General features: G+C 40.3%; 1 protein-coding gene across 5 annotated transcripts in view; it reads right to left on the bottom strand.

Moving 5' to 3' along the window:
• zmym2 (zinc finger, MYM-type 2) overlaps positions 1 to 20,731 on the bottom strand; it is a 48,868-nt gene extending 28,137 nt beyond the window's left edge. For 2 of the 5 annotated variants that reach the window (XM_038302640.1, XM_038302641.1), the window contains exons 1-6: positions 19,083 to 19,193; positions 5,164 to 5,856; positions 4,870 to 5,038; positions 1,755 to 1,909; positions 567 to 715; positions 240 to 402 (exon numbers count right to left, since the gene is read on the bottom strand). In XM_038302640.1, coding sequence (XP_038158568.1) covers positions 240 to 402; positions 567 to 715; positions 1,755 to 1,909; positions 4,870 to 5,038; positions 5,164 to 5,856; positions 19,083 to 19,178 — 1,425 coding nt within the window. In that variant the 5' untranslated portion in view covers positions 19,179 to 19,193. Of the gene's footprint in view, positions 1 to 239; positions 403 to 566; positions 716 to 1,754; positions 1,910 to 4,869; positions 5,039 to 5,163; positions 5,857 to 19,082; positions 19,194 to 19,487; positions 19,743 to 20,089; positions 20,216 to 20,644 lie in introns of those variants that run through there. The other 3 variants (XM_038302642.1, XM_038302643.1, XM_038302645.1) reach the window with 3 other exon arrangements.
• Positions 20,732 to 21,961: the final 1,230 nt, after the last annotated feature.

Raw genomic sequence — 21,961 nt, 5'->3', positions numbered from 1 at the left:
ACGCCTTGGGATTCCCCTGGAGGAGCTGGCCTAAGTGGCTGGGGAGAGGGAAGTCTGGGCCTCCCTACTGAAGCTGCTACCCCCGCAACCCGACCCCGGATAAGCAGAAGAGGATGGATGGATGGATGGATGGATGGATGGATGGATGGATGGATGGATGGATGGATGGATGGATGGATGGATGGATGGATGGATGGATGGATGGATGGATGGATGGATGGGGCGTTGTACAGACTGACCTCTGTGAGTTTTCCGCATACGGTGCATTTGTTTTTGATCCCAGTTTTAGGCGGGTTGTGCTTGTTCTCGTACGCGCCCAAGCAGCCGGTTGTACAGAACTCCTGAAAAGACTCGCTGGAGTCGACCTGGGCAACGATCGTGCCCTTGATATGCGTGATGTCTCTGGAACAAAAAAAGACAAAAAAACAAACCAATCATATGATGAAAAGATTTCTACAGAAAACGTAAACCAATTAGTGAAAAAAAATGAACTGAACTAGAAATCTGATATGAACTTAGAACAGTAAAATGAAAACACTTTAAGGCATAAAAGGAAAAAGACTCACTTTTTACACATAGTGCAGGTTTTCTTGGGTGTAGGTTTGTGTGAAAAGGCAGAGAGACAGGTGGTGGAGCAGAACAGGTGGGAGGAGCCTTTTCGCTGGTAGGCTGTCTGGCCTTTCTTTAGAGGCTTTTTACAGTTAGCACAGGTCACCTGTCAGGTTCACAAACAGGAATGAAAGACAACAGATTTTTTCAATTAATCATTCCCACCATCTTTCCAGGCCGACATACCAAACTTATTTTTCAGACTCACATTCGTACAAAGCTGGTACTTTTTTTGTTGATTACTTTAAATACAAAACCTGACAAATATCTAAATAGTTGCATTTACATTTTCAGTGACAGCGTCAACAGCAGCAGGTGATCTCTGGCTTTTCTTCCAGATCTTTTAGTTATCAAGTTCCTCTCCTATTGAGCAAACTACCAGTTTAGTCCGTGAGGCAGACGCCCTGTTTACCTTTAAATTAAGGCATAAAACTTTCCTTTCTGATAAAAACATGTAGTTAAAAGCTGTGCTGCTGCGAGCAACACTTTTATTAAAAATACATGTTGGAGCTCTGCCTTTTTTCCAATGTAGTCCTGTTTCTCTGACTGTTACTGGCTGGATGTGCTCTCTTTATCCTGACATGGGAGCTGGCTTGCAGTTTGTCTACCTGACTGTTTGTTTCCTGGACGGAGGCACCTGTGGAGCTGGTTGACAGCTGCCTTTGGTATCTCTACTTCTTTTTGTATCTCTGCTTCTGTCTCCTTGAACGAGAGTCGGCCTCGGCAGATGGCTGACCACACTGAGCCAGGTTCTGCTGCAGGTTTCTTCCTGCAGCAGAACGCTACAAGCATGCTTGGTGTGAGGGATTCGAGTCAATGAGTCGATTTAATCAACTGGTTTTCTTTAGATAGAAAACTTTGAACCAGTCTGACTGTATCATTGTTTCTGTAAAGTGTCTTGAGAAGACGTGTTGTGAATTGGTGCTATATAAATAAACTGAATTGAATTGTTGGTTTAAATTGTTAGTACAAATGCTGTGGATCCGTTAGTCATACAAGTTTAAACAGATTTTGAATACATTTTTTCCTAATCCTTGAGGGGGACAAAAATAGATCCAATAACATTATTTCACTGCAAATTTTCCATAGATTTTTTTTAACAGCAAACCAATCGGATGGAGGGTTGCCAGCCTGTGGGGGCTTACCTTGACCGTCCTTGGTTGTGTCTGGGAGCCTGAGGAGGAAGTAGAGGTGGAAGACTGGCCTGCAGGCTTGGGTAGCGAGGTGGCAGGCGATGGCGAGTCCACCCCGGTTTGCTTTTGGCTGCGGGGAACCGACGCCGACTGAGAGATCCAGGAGTCTTCAACAAAGAGAAAGAAAGAAAATCTTAGTTTTGCATCTGGCTTTCACTCGCTCTCTCCCTACATGATTACATGTTTAGGATCGCTCCTTTGCTTTGGTTTCTTAATGGCAGCAAAGGCCGGGAGAAAAGCAAAGGCAGGACCTAAATATGGCCTCTAAAAGCAGCAGGCAAGCAGCAAAGATCTGAATCACAAACACCAAGATGACCAACAGTAATTAATAGACAAATTACAACCATAGCTTTAAAAAGGCTGGTTTAAACAGCAAACATTAAAATGTTTTAAAAATTCTAACAAATCACAAACAATTATAAAGTTTAACAACAATCAGATTTTGACACAAACAAAAATCTCAGCCGGGAGGTTTTTCTGCCCCAATGAAAGCTTTACTATAGAGCAGAGGTCACGGATTAGCGGACTGCGGTCCGGATCCGAACCCATCTGCTGGCTAATCCAGACCCAACCAGATTTAAAATATTTATAAATTACTGCAAGAGGGTGTCTAATTTCACTTGCGCTGCTTTCCTGTTACTATTGTAAAGCACTTCAGAGCGTCAGGCTACACGTGATAGAAATTAGCCAATGAGCTGCTGTCAGTCTGGGTTGCTGCTGCTGCTGCTTTTAGGCACAACAGGCAAACCTGTGTCAAGCTGGGCGATGGGAAAGAAGGAGAAGATGAGGAGAAAAAGAGAGCAGAGAAAGTGTGGACTGCTGGAAGAACTGTGGTGAACTGGTGACAGAAAAGTGAAATGGTGCTCAAAGATGACCCTGCACATTCTGAGTATGTTTGGCTCAACCTGCTGCAGTGAAGCAGGATTCTCCACCATGAACAGAATACAAAATAAATATGGATCCAGGCTCAAAATGAGCACCTTGATATGTGCTCTAGAATGGCTTTGTCTCCATTCAAACCCAGTTTAAAGCCTTGCAGGGCAGCCTAGAGCCCACTGCTCTCATTAAGCCATAAAATAAAACAGTCAGTTCAGATGTTTTATAAAATATGTGAATCAGGAAATTCTATATACACTGAACTGAATGATTGTTGTTCTCTACTTCAAAAAACACTTTCGATTTTAAAATGGAAACATTTTCTATTTTTTATATTATATAGATAATATTTTTTTTATTTAAAAAGTCAACATGGATGCATAAACACATAAACAGTGTTAAATTTTGTTTAATGTAACAGATTATAATTAGAAATGGGTACGGAACTTTACTGGTTGATGATTTTCTTTATTCGGACACCGCTGAGTTTTAATTGGTTACGCCTGATATAGCGCAATAAAAGATCATCACTCTGGAAACATCGATATGATCATCATCTGCTAAATTCTATGAAGTTTCAGCAAATCCATGGTATGCAAACTCCCAAACTAAACAGTTAAGACAAGATGGATATAAAAACCAAGGCCTGTTAATGACAACGTTTCTCATTGATAAAAACGGCAAATTTCCAGTAAAAATCACAAAAATGTAATCAAGCTGTACCGTATCCAATCCAACATTTCACTTTATGACTCAAATGTGAGGCTTCAACGGTTTGAGCTCAAAGATTAAATTCAGGGTTCCAGATACAATCATTAAAAGAAATTGGAAATTTGTAAGAAGAAAATATCTTCTGAAATATTATTTGAAATGTCAAACTCCTGAGAACCAACTGTTTAAGATCCTGCATCAAGCAAAATAAAGTTCTTTATTAAATTCATGCAAAAAGTGGTCTTTGCTCAAAGTGGCTTAATAAGTTGTGTTTGTCCTGCTAAACTGAGAGGTTTAGCAACAGTATTAGAAAGTTTCTAAATTTAATCGTTTTGCTTTGGGACGTCTGTTTATGTGCACTTATCAGAGCCAAATCTTACAGTTCAGTTATTAAGCTATATAAATAAAAAAAAACTCAAAATAATACGTTCCTTAAAGCGAAATATGAAAGTTGATTTGTGAAATGAAACTATTTTATGATTTCATTTAGATAGTTGCAGTTTTCTTTTCTTTTTCCCAATTAATATTGATAAAAATCTGTCCCATGTAATGATATTCTAATAATGTAGGCAATTAGCAGACAGATCTGTACGGAAGACGATTAGGGCCAGAAAAAAAAGTAAACTGATTTTTACATTTTATTTCAGTTTAGTATGGGAAAAAAAGTCAGAATTCTGACTTTAATCTCAGAACTCTGACTGAATTCTGACAATAAAGTCAGAATTCTGAGATTAAAGTCAGAATTCTGACTTTTTTTCCCCCCATACTAAACTAAAATAAAATTTAAAAATCAGTTAGCTTTTTTTTTTTTTTCCAGTGGCCCTAATCCTCTTCCGTAGATCTGGGTTTAATATACTAAATAAATGTGTAGCTAGGAATCAAAACAAACCAGTGTTGAAACCGTCCTCACTTTCCCCTTCCCGTAGTTCTAAAGGCATCATTTCACCATATGACCTTGTGGGTGACTTTGGACGGCTTAAAAAAAAAAGAATAACATGATATAGGACCTTTAATATCATAAATCCCAGGATTATTCAGCTCCATTCCCATGGAAATACTCCAACAGTGAATTTTGCAACCATTTCTTAAACCCTACTCTGTGAGCCAAGGTAACTCTGTAAAAGCTGCAAAGATCCAGTGTCTATAATTTTTGATCCACTAATCTGGCCTGGTGAAAAAATAGCTGCAATTAGCATTTAGTTGTTCCTGTTAGTTTAGAAAATAAAATCTTCCCAAAAGGAAATCAAAGTTTTTGATTGTGAAGTGAGAAAATGTGAAAAGATGAAAGCACATTTAGCCTAGCTAGCCTGCTACATCTTCCATCTTCTCAAATGTTAAGTTCAGTGACACCAAGAATGGCAGCAGGAGGCTTTAATTCTTCATGACTTCTGCCATCTTGTGACCAATAAGACGGCAGGCCCACATTTATCCCGCTTCCAGCGTTTAAACCTGACAGGAAATGGTTAACTTCATTTGTTACCTGCTCCCTTGTGTGTCCCCGCCTCTCCATTCTGGATCAGCTGGCTGGCGGAGCCTGAGCCTCGGCCCGGGTTAAAGGAGGTGGTTGATCGAGCAGACGGGGTTTCAGGATTCAGACTGAAGGCACTGCTGATCTGCAGACCGTTCTCCTCCGTATCGTTCTCAACTCCCTAAAGAGAAACAAAACAAAGGTTACAGTTTTGTTGTTTTCTGCAGAACAATTATCTAAAGAAAAAGTAATCAAGAACCAAAAACTCCAGAAGAAATTAAACATATTTAGCCTTGATGACCTCACCTCTATGACAGCTGCTGCTTCACCTTGGAGGGACGTCACAGAGGTGATCATTAGGTTTATGTCTGCCTGGGAATCGTCTGGATGTGTTGGTGTATTTGATGCATAGGTTTTCTGGCTGCTGGGACCTAAAGTGGTAACGCTTGAGATCCTGATTTCGGAATCTGGATCTTTGCTGCTGAGTTCGCCAGGTGAGTGGGATGCAGACGAGTCTCCGGGGGGCAAAGGCGAGAGGGAAGAGCTCTCTTTCTGTTCACAGTCCTCCTCATCATCGATGACGATGGGCTCTGGTGCTGTGGTTGGGGGCTTCTGCGATACCGCCGCCATGGATGCATTGGAAGACGGAGGAGACTCGGGGCTCTTGGAAGGCGTCGCTGCTGCTGCTGCTGCGTCCTCCTCTGCAGCATCTGGAGCCTCAACAGCTGATTGCTCTGCACTCGCTGCGTTGGATTCATCTTGAGAGGAGGCAGGCCTTTCAGCCTCCTCCTCTACAAGAACTACATCATCATCGTCGTCCTCTGTGCCACCCTCCTTTGTGGCTTCCTCTCCTGTTTCCATGGATACCTCCTCCCCAGCCGCCTCGGCTGGAGGTGGGGTCGGTTGTCGGGATGAAGGAGTGGCATCGAGGAGCTCCACCTTCTCCTCTGCCATGACAGGGTTTGGCTCCGTCTCCCCATCCATCGCTAAGGCAACCACCTGGAAAATCAAACAAAAGCCGTTGAGGACAGAATTAGGAGGAGCCCAAACCAGTAATTAGTTTTACAATGTCTGACAGCTGGACAGGTAGCTCAGGTGTCCTCTGAGGTTAACCTCTGAAAGAACACAAACCTCATGGCAGAGGTTTGACCGGTTTAGGTCATTAGATTATTGTTCACTTTGGAGAATTAATAGAAACCAACCATTTAAAATGTCCCTATTTTCACTTTTTCCTGCAGATTGTCCTAAATTATCCTTTTAACTTAACAAAAACATCAATATTCCTCTGAATGCAGAGCATTCAAAATGGAGGTCTTGGCAGTGCTGTGGTGCTGATTTATGCAATTTAGGTCATGCATGTCTACATGCAATTTATCTATTACTACAACGAGCACATTAAACAAAGAAGAAAGGCTGTTATCCATTTCTATAAACCATTCATCTAAAGATAATATAATAGCTAGTTTATTAATTAGCTTGTTTGCTGGAAGCATTTAAGATGTAAAAACCGATCAATCAGGTAGATTACAATTAAACTGAATGTAAAGATGGAATTATTGAGTTCTAAAATAAGTCCCTTTATATAGCAGCATATTAAATCACCTCTGCTAAAGCAAACAGCTAAAACAAATCAAGTAAACCCCATTTACTAGTTCTGAAGGAGATTAGAAAGCTTGGTGCACCAGAGTACCTTTTTATTGCATTTATTAAACAAAAATAAGACGAAATGCTCAACAGTGAGGAGGAGTTTACAAAGAATGATCTGAGTAAACTAGAGATAAACAGAGAAACGGGATTCTCAGCCCTCCAGAACCAGACTGGCGATCATCCCCTTAGAGATCCATATTCTCTTCTGATCAGTGAACCGTCCCGACAGAAGCTACCGAGTTCGCCTGAAGGAAAACATGCAGTATGCGATTATTCCAAATGGCGAGCATTCAAATTTTATATGAAGGCCATTTGGAAAAAAAAAAATATCCTCCCGTCCTCCAAAAATATGTTTTGTTCCATTAAACAAGAAACAGCGGTAAACATTTTACCAGTAGAGAAAGCCTGAAACCACAGTCCTCCGTTTTTAAATGTCGGGAAACATGTTTAGAGTTAAAAAGGTGAGAAAAGATCATTGAAAGGAAGCCGTCACTTTTCAGGCAGCGATAGAGAGACGGATTTTAGGGCAAAAACAAATAATCAGATGAATCCATTAATCAACTAACATGGTTAAAGAAATAGACTTGGTACACAGACTAAAAAATACCATTTGCTGAAAGGAAAACATAAAACACCCAAATTAAACTCTAGATACAAACTATAAACATTTATAAACATGAAAAATATATACAACAAAATCAAATTCTTAATAGATATACTTTAATGTGTATGAATATATTATATTGTTTACATGTTTTGCCATTTTCAATTCACACATGTCATCTCAAGGCACTTAGAGAGACACAATTTAACCAGATCATATACTCAGATTGATTCAAAGTTTTCTATATAAGGAAAACCAGATGATTACATTAACTAAGCATGTTTGTAGCGACAGTGGAGAGGAAAAGCTCCCTTTTAACAGAAAGAAACCTCCAGCAGAACCAGGCTCACACTGAGGCTGGTTCTGCTAGAGGTTCTTCTGGATTTAAAATAGAGTTAAGTTTGTTATTTAAATTCGGTTTTTGGCGCAGCCCTAATAGATGTAGGTTCTGATTTATTCGGTACGAAAAGAAGCAGCATGCCATAGGATTACTAAAAAAAGCAAAACTGATCCAAGATAAAGTTGAGCAGGTAAAATGTTGAGTTTACGACAGCAGAGATTCTCAGTTTCAAACTTCTGGGCTCCTGATCTAACTGAAAAATAATGGCAGACTTTTAGAAGAGGTAAAGGAAAAGTCCATTCAGAGTCACTTTCAGAATACAAGCTTCTGAAAGTACTTTAAGTATGAAATTATTACATGCTTTTCAATAAATAAGTGTTTTTAATTAAGAGTAATTTCATTTGAATGTTTTGAATGTGATATCGGCTGTTGAGCAAATCCAAGTGTTGTTTCTGGTGTTTGTCACAATGCACTATTATGCATGACAGCGGCGACCAGTGCACTATGCGGAGCAGAGAGTAACGGATTAAAGGCCAGAATTTCGATAGCAAATCCTCTGTTTTCACGTTAGCATTCCAATGACGAACCCGTTCGTGGAGGATCATGAATCGGAAAGATGAAAAAAAAATTTTTTTTTCACTTTTACCCGATGTATTACAACATCCAACTGCCATGCACGTGGGTATCGTCAGTTTAACTATAGCTCAGGTGAATTTCAATGGTGAAAAGATCTGGAAATCTTAAATAATTGCTGTTGGTTGCAGATGTTTAGTAGTTCCCATTGATTTTGCTTGTAAAGTGGGTAGAATGGCAATTGGCTTACTGCGCCGTGACGTCACTGCAGGAAGATGTAAGGGGTGAGGTGTTACTATATTTGGGCAAAAATGGTCGCTCCCGGACTCAGTTATCGCAAATAAAATTGTCATTTTAATTTTTTTACTGATTAACACTGAATTAATAAAATCCTCGCGAACGTATTAGTTTTAGGTATAGATAATGATCGATTAGTTATTCCTTGCTGACCAGACTTTTCCTTTAAAGTCCTACGTACTGAAGTGGAATTAGTAGAATCAGGAATGTTAACCGTGCTAACTGCTAGCATGAGATGATAAAGTTCGGAGGAGCTAAAGCCGAGCCCTGGAGAACTCTTTTCCTGCTGCATCTCGTCTTTTATCTAACTGAACATTATGATTAAATCCTCAGTAGAGGTGAATTAAAACTAAACAAGGAAATTCAGCAGTTTGGTTCAGATGTGTTGGAGAAGGAACGCGACTACTGTTACAGGATAGCCGCTAGCCAAGGCTGGACATGAGCATCGCTGCTAAAGCTACTTTCAACCATCAACTCAGTGAAGTAAATAAAACCTTATGGGAATTTATTTCAGGTTGCTGTTAAAAATCTCTTCTTGGGGTAAGAATTTAGTTTATAGTGACAATCAATGATTAGGTATTGCTGGGGCTTCAACTTTTAGCCTTTGCTTCGTTGATGCAAATGCAATCAATTTAAAATTAGCATTGAATACAGAAAATGTAAAGGTTACTTGCGCACTTTAAGAGAAATACTTTTTTAGATGAAGCTTGTGTCCCGAAGAGGCCCATTTATAAATGGGTCTGGATTCATATTTACTTGCGCTTTAAAAGCAGGGTTAGGCAGTCACTGTTGTCTGCAAAACAATGGAAAGAAGTCATAAACACTTCATTGTTGCTTATTAGCACAAGAAATACCATAAAACACAGTGACAGCTCTGGAGGAAACCATGCGACAATACCTCTGCTCGACATTGAAGTAATGGCGGCTCACAGCAGGGAGACTAGTGGAGAATATTCTGAATTTTTTTTTTATTATACTTAATTGACAGATAAAAACTGTACAAAAAAAATGGAAACGTAAATTTGGCCACAGTAAATCTGATCAGTCTGCATCTTTTCTCCACAGCGTCATTCATTACCAAACTCCACACCTTTCTTTCACCTGCTGCCTTTCACCTCCCGCAAAAGGTTCTCACTCGTTGCCCTTGGCAACCAGTGAAGCTACACCTCCGTTGCCGGGGCGATGGTAGAGCCCATCACCTCTAAAGGCTCTCTCTGTGTGCCTCCTCTGGGCGATGTTGTTTTAGTAGTCATGGTTACGCTATACTAACTTATGAATGGAGCTCAAACTCCAGACAGAAATGAACGATCAGAGGTGAAAATCTACAACCAAAGACAAAGTGGGAAAAGACTTCTGTCTGATCAAACTCACGCAGAACCTTTGAGGATGTCTCGCTGAAAAAAAAAACCTTATCTGTTTAGTGTCACGTAGCAGTCAGGCCGGCTGCAGGCCCCGTACATCACATCACTGCTGACAGCTGCAGCACAGAGACGCACATGCACACATAACTGGATGGAAAACCAAACGCTGATCTTTGTAGCTCAACAGACATGTGAGACAGGAAGAGCCTGAAAGCACACAAACATCCCTTTGAGCTACGGTATACGCTGCAAGGGAGCTATACCGCCGGAACCACAACGTCTTGGCATCGCCGCGGTGGCCATTTTGATTCCAGCACCACTGCAGACAAACAGCGGGTAAGAAGGTGACCGGTCACACTGGCTATTTCACTGCTTAACTCACACTTTGATCTCATCAACATTTCAGTCAAGCTGATTTTCAGTCATTTCCAATGAATGACTATTGAGAGGATGGCAAAAACGCCCTGTACTGTTCTTATTTAGTTTTTTCTCCTCAAATCCGACCTGCTGCCCCCCCCGGCCTCTCTATGAAACATCACATGGCTCTAAACTGGGACACATCCTACTTTGAGTGGTGATGACTGCCCTCACAACTGCCAGGATGGAAAGTTGAAAACGATAAATTTGTTTCTCCAAACATTTTGCTCTATTTCAAAACTTTTAAAACAAGGCCAAACAAGGGCAGTGTGAACAAGGAGGAGTCATGGCGGCCATATTTATAGAAAGAAATATTTTAGAATATAAATGTGGATATTGCACACAGAACCATGTGTTGGTGCCCATTGAGTCCCACGGATTTTCAGTCATTTTCAACCCTTTTTATGCCCTAACCCAATGCAAATTGGGTTTATGCCCTTACCAATGCATACCTCACCCTAACCCTAACCAATTGTCACCTCAGCCCTAAACCTAATCATTAGGAAAATAGCATGTGAGGACCGGCAAAATGTCCTCATTTTGCAGCAACTGGTCCTCAATTTGATGGTGAAATTGAAAAAATGGTCCTCACTCTGAGGGCTAGACAGGTACACACACACACAGTGTATAAAATCCAACAGAGTCAGAGCCGTAGGTTACCATGGATACTAACTGGTTTAAGGTGGACTTAATATTATTCAATACGCTACTAAACAGAACAGTAATGGCAGAGGAATGAGCGTCACCATTTTATTCAAAGCTGTCTGCAGCTGGACATTTCACGCTGTGAATTGGTAGTTGGAAGGAAAACCTCCATGGGGGAACTAAGATCCACGTAAACATAACAATAAGTATGTTATATAGTTGCAGATATTGAAGCATTGCTTTTTTCCCTTCCAGTTAACGGTAAAGAAAATATTTAACATTTCAGTTATAAGGAATAACTAGCTAATGAGGTGCCATGCCTTGAGATAAAGTGAAGCACATGCACAGTGTTCCCTCCATTTTTTTGTATGATTCAATAAATGTTTTTTTTTTAGACTTAACATTTTTAACCATTGTGTTATTTCTATAATGTAAATAGAAGAAAAAACAATATCAGCTCCTAGAATAAGCAAAAAATATCAGCAGAACAAATGTAAAAAAACAAAAAAAAAGTGAATCCCTTCTTGTCCCACAATGGGGAAATTCACAAATCAGGTGTCAGTTATGGAAGTTCAGACAAGAAAATAGGCAAATTTTGCACCGAATATGATTATTAAAATATTCACTAAAATGCTGACGTATTACTAACTGACCTGCATAAGATAACGGGGGAAAAAAACACAGGATTTATTTTTAAATTGAAATTTGCTAACTTTTGTGACAATATCTTCTGATAAACAGTACATTTATATACATGTTTAAACCAGAATTATTTCACATTTAAATATGACTTCCCTCAACTTTAAATATTTCAATTACATTTTTTATGTCGAAATAGATGTGAAAATCAACATTCACCTCAAAAACCTTCCATAACCAAACATTTTAAAGATTTTTTTTTTCCCCCGTTTCCATTTTCTTTCCCACATATCACTTTCAAATCCATTTTGCAGTTGCATCATCTTTTTATTTTACCCTCTCCATTTTCCATGACCCTTCTGGTCTCTAAACCAGTTACACCATCACAGTTTCTGCTCAGAGGTAACCAACTCCCTCATTGGTCATTTTGTGAACCCACTGTGTCAGTCTAACCAATGAGAGAGCCGGTTACATCTGAGGAGCAGCTGTGATTGGTTTAACTGGTTTTAATTTCATGATTCAAATGCTGCATTTGAAATAGTTTTTTTTTTTTCTTTTTTAGTGACTCTCCTGGTCCTTCATAGTTTATATACCTCAAAGGAAAAACTTTTGCCATGCCTCTGGAGCAGCTCAGCCTTCTGATTCTTAGCAAAGAGAGTTCAGATGAGATGCCTGAAGTGAGAGGAGGGGCCTGCATCTCTACTAAGCAGTCAGGGACCAGACTGGGTAAAATTGTGCAGTATCAACACTGATTTCAATTAGTATAAAGAATATGAACCATTTTTAAAATCCCAGATTTACTTTCTTTTCATGCACTTGACCAGATTTGTAAAACACAAATCAGATGTCATTGTTTTAGTTTTTTTTTTTTTACTTTCTAATGGGAATGTTTTGTAATGCATCCGTTATAAAAAATGTTCAATTTGACACTTAATTATTGTGTTTGTTAAACTATTTACAACAAACAAAGCAAAGGAAACAGGCCTAGCTGCGTGAATTAAGAGCTAGATCTTTAAAAACAATTCTTCAACTCCTCCATTATCATCTGAACCTTTAGCTTAAGTATTTAGAGTACCGTTGAAGGCAACTTTTGATGCCCAAAGTATAAGCCGGTAGTGCAAAACAGAGTTTAATGGCATGATGCAAAATTATTATGATGTGTTGCTTCCGTTTTACTTTGCAACCCAGTGTCGAGGAACGGCCAACGATCTGCACAACCCGATCTCTGCATTAATTGCTAAGATCATCGTACAACCTAAATTTCTATGGTTTGCTACTGCAGTTAGCAGTGTTAGTTTAGAATGCTCATAATATCTAAACAATTTAGCTCAAATTATATTAAAGTAGTCTGTTTTTAACAAGTCAAAGAAAGCAAAATTCACTGAAAGACATCCTTTGGTCCGCTGTTGGCGGAGGTAAATAATGGCCGGACTCGTATACAGGCTGGGGCTATAATTAGAACCAACGATGTTCCTCAGTCCTCAACAACTTGATAGTAACATACAAGTACCACAGGGGAGAAATGTTTGCTAACGAATCCAAGCCATTATAGGTGAGTCCCATCCTTACACAGAGATCGTAGCGGCCTTACACAATCATTCTGATCTGAAAGATAAATGTGATTACCGGTAGGTCTGGTGGTAACCAGGCAGCGTTAAAATGACAGAATTTCGTTGGCCTTCGCTGTTCTGAATTTCCCTTGAAATATATGATACTGGTAGCCTACTTCCACTTAGCCTGCCTCAAATAAAATTTCGCTGTGATGGCAGAACAATTTCCATACATTTTTTTTAAAACTTTGTATCGCAAGTCAGTTTGGCCAAGATTCCATTCTGTGTCTTTTTTTTTCGTATTGTCATGCAGAAAAATTGCAGCTGCTGGAAGATGTCTGAATAATGTTTTGTATACCGTTATGGTAACTGTACTTTTTCAATAAATGAACCTAATATTTTATAGGTCTGTTTTGATCAAATAGAAATAGAGGCCTGCCTATAATTCTTGCCTCCTTCCAATAATGGCCTGGACCAAGATGTACCTAGGTGAAATAAAGGCCCCGTCCTATATTAGAGGATTTACGGTATCTCCAACCAGGCAAATTTGTTCAAGACAGAAAAGCATGGTAGCTTCCTTTCAGTCAGCTGACCAACAGTGAAAAGCATGCAGTGGATTTGATGGAAAGAAGCACCTGGTTACACTATATTTAGCCATTTGAGAAGGAAAAACGTACAAAAGAAATTAAATTAGCTATTAGTCATGCTTTCCAACAAACCTTCAGCAATAAACATTGCATAATAGGAAATGAAAATGTTCTACTTAACGGTGCCAATTATATATTGAGTATCTCTGCTCACGAATATCTTTGCAAACTGCAATTAAAATAATTTGGTTATCCTTAACTATTTTCTGTATTCATGCTGCTATAGGTTTAGGCTGCTGGAGGACATGGGGACCACTTTTCATCATTCTGCTTTCTATCTCTATTCTCCCATTATGCAATATTTGTCAGTTTCCACTATAACGTTATGTCCACTCTGTTTATTTTTGTTTATCTTTTATTTTTGCTTCATCTGGTCTGTTCCTGTTTGACTGCGACTCCATCCTGGATTGAAATATCATCAGGGCTACACTCATTAATATGCCCAATATCCGTTGTAGATATTGGGCATATTTCTTTCAGTGTAGTCCTATTTCTTTTACTATGACTAACTGCATGTTCTCTTGTCTCCCTGGCTTTGTCTTCCCTGGACTAGGCCACCTGTGGAGCTCGTAACAGTTACCTAATGTATATCTGCTTATTGTTGTATTTCTGCTTCTCTCTCCTTGAACCCGAGCCGGCCTTGGCGAAAGGCCGCTCACACTGAGCCTGGTTCTGCTGGGGGTTTCTTCCTGTTAAAAGGGAGTTTGTTTTTTCCTCTCCACTGTTGCAGCATGCATGCTCAGATTGAGGGACTGCTTAAGAGTCAACAACAAAAAACAAGCAAAAATTGTAGCAAGCTCATTAGGGAGGAGTCAATGACTCAATGTAATCATCGGGTTTTACTTCACAGAAACTGACAGAACTACCTGAAAATCCTTTAGATGATGCTTTTTTAACTGGGATCATGAAAATAAACAGAATTTACTAAAGCCTCTGATGAAGAAACATGTTCTGGAAATACTTCTAATTTGCATAAGGTCGTAAGTGTTTTAGCTTCCTTTCAGCCGGCTGACCAGAAGGACAAAGCAGGATTCCCCCTCATGTGGGGGAAGGGTCAGAGTGTGAATTGAAGGAGCTGCATGTCCCTCACAAAGGCTTGGGAGGTCATCTAAATGCTGAGAGATATTGAAATAGGAGTCTGCAACCAGTGGCAATCCAATATCTCCTACCTCTGTCTCCTAAGATGTCAATGCATGCCCCACAGCCTGGGGTTAACTTGCATGCAGCCCTGTCCCCAACCCTACTGAATACCAGGGGGGTTAGGGGTTAGCTTTAGCATGCAGTTTGCAGCAAAGTAACTCATACAGCCGTTTTACCTAATCAAACACAAACTCCAACTGGGAGGCCTTCCAATATTGATGTGCAAGATGTGGTTGTGGAAAATCCATGCATTGCTGGTTTATTATCTGCTGTTAGGAGAAAGAAACAGTAGAAAATTTAGTAATCTGATTCAATAAACAAAGCTAACAACCTGCAAAAACAGGTGAAAGTGTTTGGGTTTTTTTTAATGGCTGCAACTCTGCTGCTCAGCCCCAATATTTTTCTTCCAAATGTTGCACCAATTAAAGGGGTGAAAAAAACCAACCAAATTTTTAAGCTCATGTGATTTATTGCTTAGAAGCAACGACGCAGCAACTAAATAATACAACCAAAAAACATCTTGACTGACGTCCACCATGTGTGTTCAATACACAGCTCGTCAGTCTGGAAAGACTCCCAGTCAAATCTGCAGCACAAAAAGCACAAACCAAATGCTCCCCAGCAAGCATAAAATGTCATCTATGTTGGCTGCATGCTTGCTACCTCAGGAAGTATACATACTGATCGACCAGCTAATAACAGCCTATAATACCATATGAAAAGCAAGAGTTTATATTAGTCTGCATTAGCGATGTAAACTAAAGCTTGTCGCAGATATTTTTGATTTATGCTCAATATTGAAGCGTGGTCTGTGCTATATTATTCCACGCCACAATGCAAGAGGGACAATCAGGTGTGGGTCTAGATACTGCTGAGGCGGTGAGGAAGTGGGGGCAAGTTTGTGCGACAAAGGAGGGACATGAGGGTGAAAAAGAGCGGGGATCTAGGTGGAAAAAGGGTCCCAGTGTCCTCACGCACCTCACTCTTTTAGCTGGTCCAACTTCACGAGTCGTTTTCTGCAATGGCGGTCATACAAATAAAAAATTAGAAAGCTTGCTCCTTGGTTTAATGCAGAGCTGCACACTTTGAAGCAAAATGCTAGGAAACTGGAGAGAAAATATCGCTCAACAGGCCTACGGGAGTCCTACCCAGTCTGGAAAAATAGTTTACTGCTGTATAAGAGAACCCTTTGTAAAGCAAGAGCATCATATTTCTCCTCATTAATAGAGGAGAATAAGAATAATCATAGATATCTTTTTAATACAGTTGCCAAACTCACCCAGAGCCATAGCTCTGTTGAACCGTCCATCCCACCTGCTCTTAGCAGTAATGATTTTATGGGATTCTTTATAAATAAGATTGATCTTATTAAAAATAAGATCATTAGCACTCCTCTATCTGCGATTGGTTTGTCTCTGGAAGGTGAAGCAGCATCTGAGGTAGCCATAGAATCTGAACCGGGTTTAGACTGCTTTGATCAAGTTGAACTTTCAGAGTTAGCAAAACTATTGTCCTAATCTCAGCCTTCAACTTGTATGTTAGATCCAGTTCAAACCAGGTTATTTAAGGAGATATTCAATTTGATCTCCTCCTTCATTTTAGATGTGATTAATCTATCTCTGTTACAGGGAGATGTACCTAAGGCTTTTAAGGTTGCTGTAATTAAACCTCTGCTTAAGAAACTGTCTCTTGACTCAGATGACTTGGTCAATTATAGACCTATATCCAATCTTCCTTTCTTATCTAAAATTCTTGAGAAAGTAGTTGCCAAACAAGTGTGTGATCACTTACACCATAATGAACTTTTTGAAGAGCTTCAGTCTGGCTTTAGAGCTCATCATAGCACTGAAACAGCTCTGGTGAAAGTCACTAATGATATTCTCGTGGCCCCAGATAATGGACTTGTATCTGTGCTCGTCCTGTTGGATCTCAGTGCTGCATTTGATACAGCTGACCATAATATTCTTTTAGAAAGACTTGAATATTTTGTTGGAATAAAGGTACAGGTAAAGGTATCTATCTGATCGATTTCAGTTTGTTCATGTTAATGTCAAATCTTCCTCATGCTCAAAGGTTACCTGGAGTACCACAGGGATCAGTGCTAGGACCAATTCTCTTTGCTCCAAGCTGCTAGAATTATTAGACAGCATGGGATTAATTTTCACTGTTATGCTGATGATACCCAGCTATATCCGTCTATAAATCCAGATGAAGCTAACCCATTACATAGATTACACGCATGTCTTGAAGACATAATAACCTGGATGACTCTTAACTTTCTCCTTCTGAATGCAGACAAAACAGAATTTATAGACTTTGGACCAGAGTCTTTGAAAAATAAGCTGATTAGCCAGTCACTTCATTTGGATGGGATTAAACTGATTTCTAAATATTGTAAAAAATCTTGGTGTTATTTTTGATCAGGACCTGTCATTTAAATCCCATATCAAAGAAAAATTGTGCCAGCGTTCTCGTGCACCTCGCTCTTCTAGCTGGTCCAACTTCACAAGTTGTTTTCCGCAATTGCGTCATACAAACAAAACAAGCCGGCCTCCTGTCTGCGGCACTGTGTGCAGTGACCTACAATTTGGGAGAGGTGCAGCAGAGTGTCTGCGGAGGGAGCGGGGATGTCTTTTTGTTCACTGCGACACCTACGCAGGCGACCTAGTTTCGAAGTAAAAAATCAGCCTTAAGGCCTAGTATACACGAAGAATGTACATTTACATCAAGGTCTTAGAAAAAGCTGCATTTCCAAAGCATCAAGGAAGATGTAGTACACATGCCAGGACTTTCGGTGGCGCTGTGAAACCGCACCAAAAAAATATTCAAACCTCAGACAAAAACAGTGGACTCATCCAAAAATAGACACAGCAACATGGTGTTTATATCTATAAAATAAACCATCCAAACTGGTCTCCGTTTGATTAGGGCCAAGGTTTTTAAGAAAAGGGCAGTGCAATTCATTTTTAGTCAACAAGTAATATCAATCAACTTTGGATTGATGCATAAAGTGACTAAAAGAAAAAAAGAAATCCCTTATTAAGTTGTTTATTCTATTGTATCTTTAGTTTATGCATTAATCAAAGTCTTTCGGAATCAAAACCAATAAGTTAACATCACATTATTCAAGCAGTGGGTAAAGATAATTGTTTGTATTTGTTAAAAAAAATATACACTCAGATTATAGCCTAGTAAACTAGCCCCACCCGCCAGCGGCCAAAATCATTTTTGCCTGTGAGTGCTCTAGCCTCGGTCAATGCCCCAGGCCCCAGAACTGGCGGGCCAATCACAACGCAGAGATGTGTTTTGAATTTCTGGATGCAATGTGGGCGGGGATTTGAGAGCGTGACGACAAAGCTGCACGACGCTGGAAAAAACACAACAAGGAAGATGGGAACAACTATTGAACAGTTCCCGTTTGACTCAGCTTTGGAATCAGTTTTGGAAGGATTAGACATGGGGAGCAGGAAGAGGCTCTACGCTCATTCATTTTTAAGGAGGACATATTCGCCGTTTTACGACAGGCTGTTTGTTTGCACTCCCCCACCAGCTTTCTGTTGCGCTAACTACGTCACAGTCAGTTGCGCTCATTGGTCAGAGCGTTGGCCAATAGACACAGACATGGCTTGAAAAACAACGGGTTGTTCTCATCAACAGTCTTCCAATGTCTCATTCATCAGGGCCAGACTAAATTACACATTTAATCTCCCATTTAGTTTGGTTTATCAGGCTACTCAGATTATACTGAATTTGTGTTTTAGTGGTTTGTGCTAATAAGCTCTGAAGATGCTGCAAAATGTTGAACCCAATGATAATCAACATCTGCTTCACAGCAAAACCCTGAAGCTAAATGAGGAAGACGGGCTGTCTGCTCACGTAACAGGAAGCGCACAACAACACAAAGCGGCAGTCCAGATCTTTGAGCCATTTTTAGCAGTTCCTAACCAGTATTACTCCAACACTCATGTTCTTCACCCTGAAACACCTGCATATGAAGGTAGTGTCAACAGACAGCATCTGTTCAGGTAGAATATATATATATATATATATATATATATATATATATATATATATATATATATATATATATATGTGTGTTTGAAAATGCCATGGTAACCAGTGGTTAAAAAAACCAACAACCCTGGGATAGGTGGAGCAGCTCTTCAAAGCCAAGCTGAGCTGCAAAAAGCAATGAACGCCAGCTTTTCAGCCATCTCATGAACGGGGGGGGGGGGGGGGGGGGGGGGGGGGGTGAAAACTGCCTGAGTTCAGACTGCAATGCAGAGCTGGGAGACAGTCTGTACGCACGTGGATGAGAGGAAAGAAAAAACGAGGATCCAGCACTAATGAGCTCTGACATATAACCTTGCTCCCAACGTCGACACCAGGTGGACAGATGAGGAGGGCTGGAGCTGAGGAGAGACCGCCTCCCTGCAACAAAACCAGACTCCATGGCCACATCACCACCTCTATAAAGGTGCTCCTCTACCTTTCCAGCACCTTCCACTTCATGCATTCTGGGGGGTTTTCTGCATATTTGTGGAGATATGCAGATTTTTGCGCTAAATGAGGGTAAAATTGCATATCTTATTCAAATTAAAAGCGTGAGATCATTATATAAGACTTATGTCACCGAGGGTATGATGCATAATGCGCAGCCACAAAAATCCCCCCAAAGCGGCTGTTTTGCAGATCCAAATAAAACCCTGATTGATGAGCTTTAATGGGAGAAAGGAAGATCATCAAAGGAGGGGAAACTAAAGCGACCACCTTAGCGCCAAATGGGTTCCAGGGGCCCGATTAATAGAAAACGGGGACCTCCTCCTCCTGCTTTTCTCCTCATTGATCCCTCCCTTCAGCGCTTTATCCTGGATAAACTTGTCGATGAAGGAGAGCTGCTCCAAAACTTTGATCCAAAGACACAAAAGCGCAACTACCTGAGCCGCGCAACTCGGCCGTAAATAAGCCCGAGTTGAAGGGGAAAGAAAAAGGTTCCAAGTTTTGTGGAGAAACGTGGTTCAGGGTGTTCCGCTTCCAGCCCTGCCCTTCCTGGCGCAAACAGCCATTGGATTAGCGGCGGATGGAGGGGAGGAGAGGAGACACAGACTGCGCCATTGTTAAAACGCCGCTAAAAAAAAAAAAAGAAAAGAAAGGCAGCTTGCTTATAGATGAACGCACATACGCGATTTATTTATTTAATTATTATTATTATTATTTTACACTCTACGTAGCCCGACATTCAGAAACAAAAAACGTTTGAAGCGTTAATAACCTCAATAACCCAACCTGATTGGGTTCATCTGCTGCTCAACATAATAATTACATCTAAACAGATCAGAGATTCGCCTAAGAAAGGCTTATATTGACCATACCTGTGACGGTGGGGTTTTAATTGGAAAGTTAGCCCAGCTTCAGCACATAGTCCACCCTGGCGCAATCAGTGGCAGCTATACCCGCTCACCGCTAGGGGCGCTATACGCGCCTATTATTTCTGCCATGGTGATGGTGGTAAACAGTAAGAAGTGAATAAATCCTCTTTACGTCACATGTTATACGGTTGATTAAATGAAGGTATTAGAGATGGTTGGTGGAACCGGATAAAATTGGCCCTTCTCCCACCCCATCCACCCCCCCACCCCCCCTCCTTCCAGCGGAAAACAGCATTGCCTGCCGTCCGCCATTAGGAAGCCTGCGGAACAATACTGGAGAGCAGAGGCGGCCGCTGCAAGGAGCCGGGGAGGAAAGCTGGTCACGTTAACAGTTTATTCAGCCTTTAGTTAACCTCCTTTGGCTGCTGTGACTGAGCGGAGACTTCCCCAGGAACCCCACACACACACACCCCCACTGGTTCCCCGCACAAGTTCCAGAAACTTTAACCAATTAGGCACGAAAGTGGGAAATAAAACCCTTGTGGAGAATATCCTTACCGGAGGAGAGCTCGAAACGCTGTAGCGCCAATTTTGTGCCTTGACATTAATCCGGAGGGCGCGTGCGCACTACGTACAAGGCTTCACGTGCAGAGATCGTCTATAGCACAAACATCCTACACCCACACCTCTTCTCATGAGTAACTGCTGTAAAAAGATTCATAATTCAGAGCGTAGGTTTGCAAAGGGACATGCTCCTACCAATATTTTGGACCGACCTACCTGTCCCTACCAACAATTAGATGTGAGTATGTGAATATCATGTTTATAATTTACAATACAGCCAGAGGCTCAGAGGCGTAGCCAGAAAATTTGAATAATAGTGGCCACTGAGGGGTGGCCGAAAGCAGATAGGCGCCAGAACTTCCCAGTCAGCCTACATTGTTTCAACAGGAATGAGCACAACATCCATATTTTCTAAATAAAGAAAAACTAAACTTTTCAGCAACCTTTGCTAACAAGTAGACGCATATATTTAAAAATCCATGCTGTCTAAATAAAAGGTATAGTGCACAACATTTCTGGGGTGAACATCTTTTTTATTGTCATTACCTACTTTTATCAAAAATTGTTTTGCATAAAATTAATATTTACATGTACTAATAATTACATTAAGTGGATGTTTTAGTAATTATTAAAGTAGTTATTTATCTATGGTTTCACTGAAGACTCGTAGATGACTAACAAAGACATAATATTCTGTATATGAGTTCTTTATATATCAACTTTAATGTTAGTATTTTGATGTGCACTGTGTTTTAGTTGTTAAGTAATTGTTAATATATGAAAAATTTAAATGTTTAATAAGTTTTAACACTCCCCTTCAGAGTATTACTGCTGCCATCTGTATTACAGTGTGAAAAAAAAAAGGTAGGGGTTGCCAATGATTGGCTAAGGGTGCCCATGGCCACCTCTGGCCCCCCATCTAGCTCCATCCCTGCAGAGGCGTAGCCAGAACATTTTTATAAGGGTGGCCAGGCAATAACCAATGTACACTGAGGGGTGGCGCCAGAACCTCAAAGTCAATCTACACTGTTCCAACAGGAAAATGAACAGGCAAAACATCCTTATTTTCTAAATAAAGACAAACTATACTTTCCTACAGCCTTTGCTAACAAATATACGCATATATTTAAACACCCATGCTTTCTAAATAAAAGGTATAGTGGATAAATTGTGCAAAAATGCTGTAAAAAAAAAACATTTCCGAGTTGAGTTCTATTTGGTTTGATGTTATTGGTGTGATGCAGAGTCCCGATTTGTGACTAGATTTATTTTTTATTTTTTCAACAGTTTAGCAGTGTGACGGCGGAGGGG

This window comes from Cyprinodon tularosa, unplaced genomic scaffold, assembly GCF_016077235.1.
Source record: "Cyprinodon tularosa strain WSP-4 unplaced genomic scaffold, ASM1607723v1 ctg497, whole genome shotgun sequence".
Taxonomy (NCBI): Eukaryota; Metazoa; Chordata; class Actinopteri; order Cyprinodontiformes; family Cyprinodontidae; genus Cyprinodon; species Cyprinodon tularosa.
The sequence above is the reverse complement of the archived record's forward strand: the minus strand, read 5'-3'. Positions and strand labels throughout refer to the sequence as shown.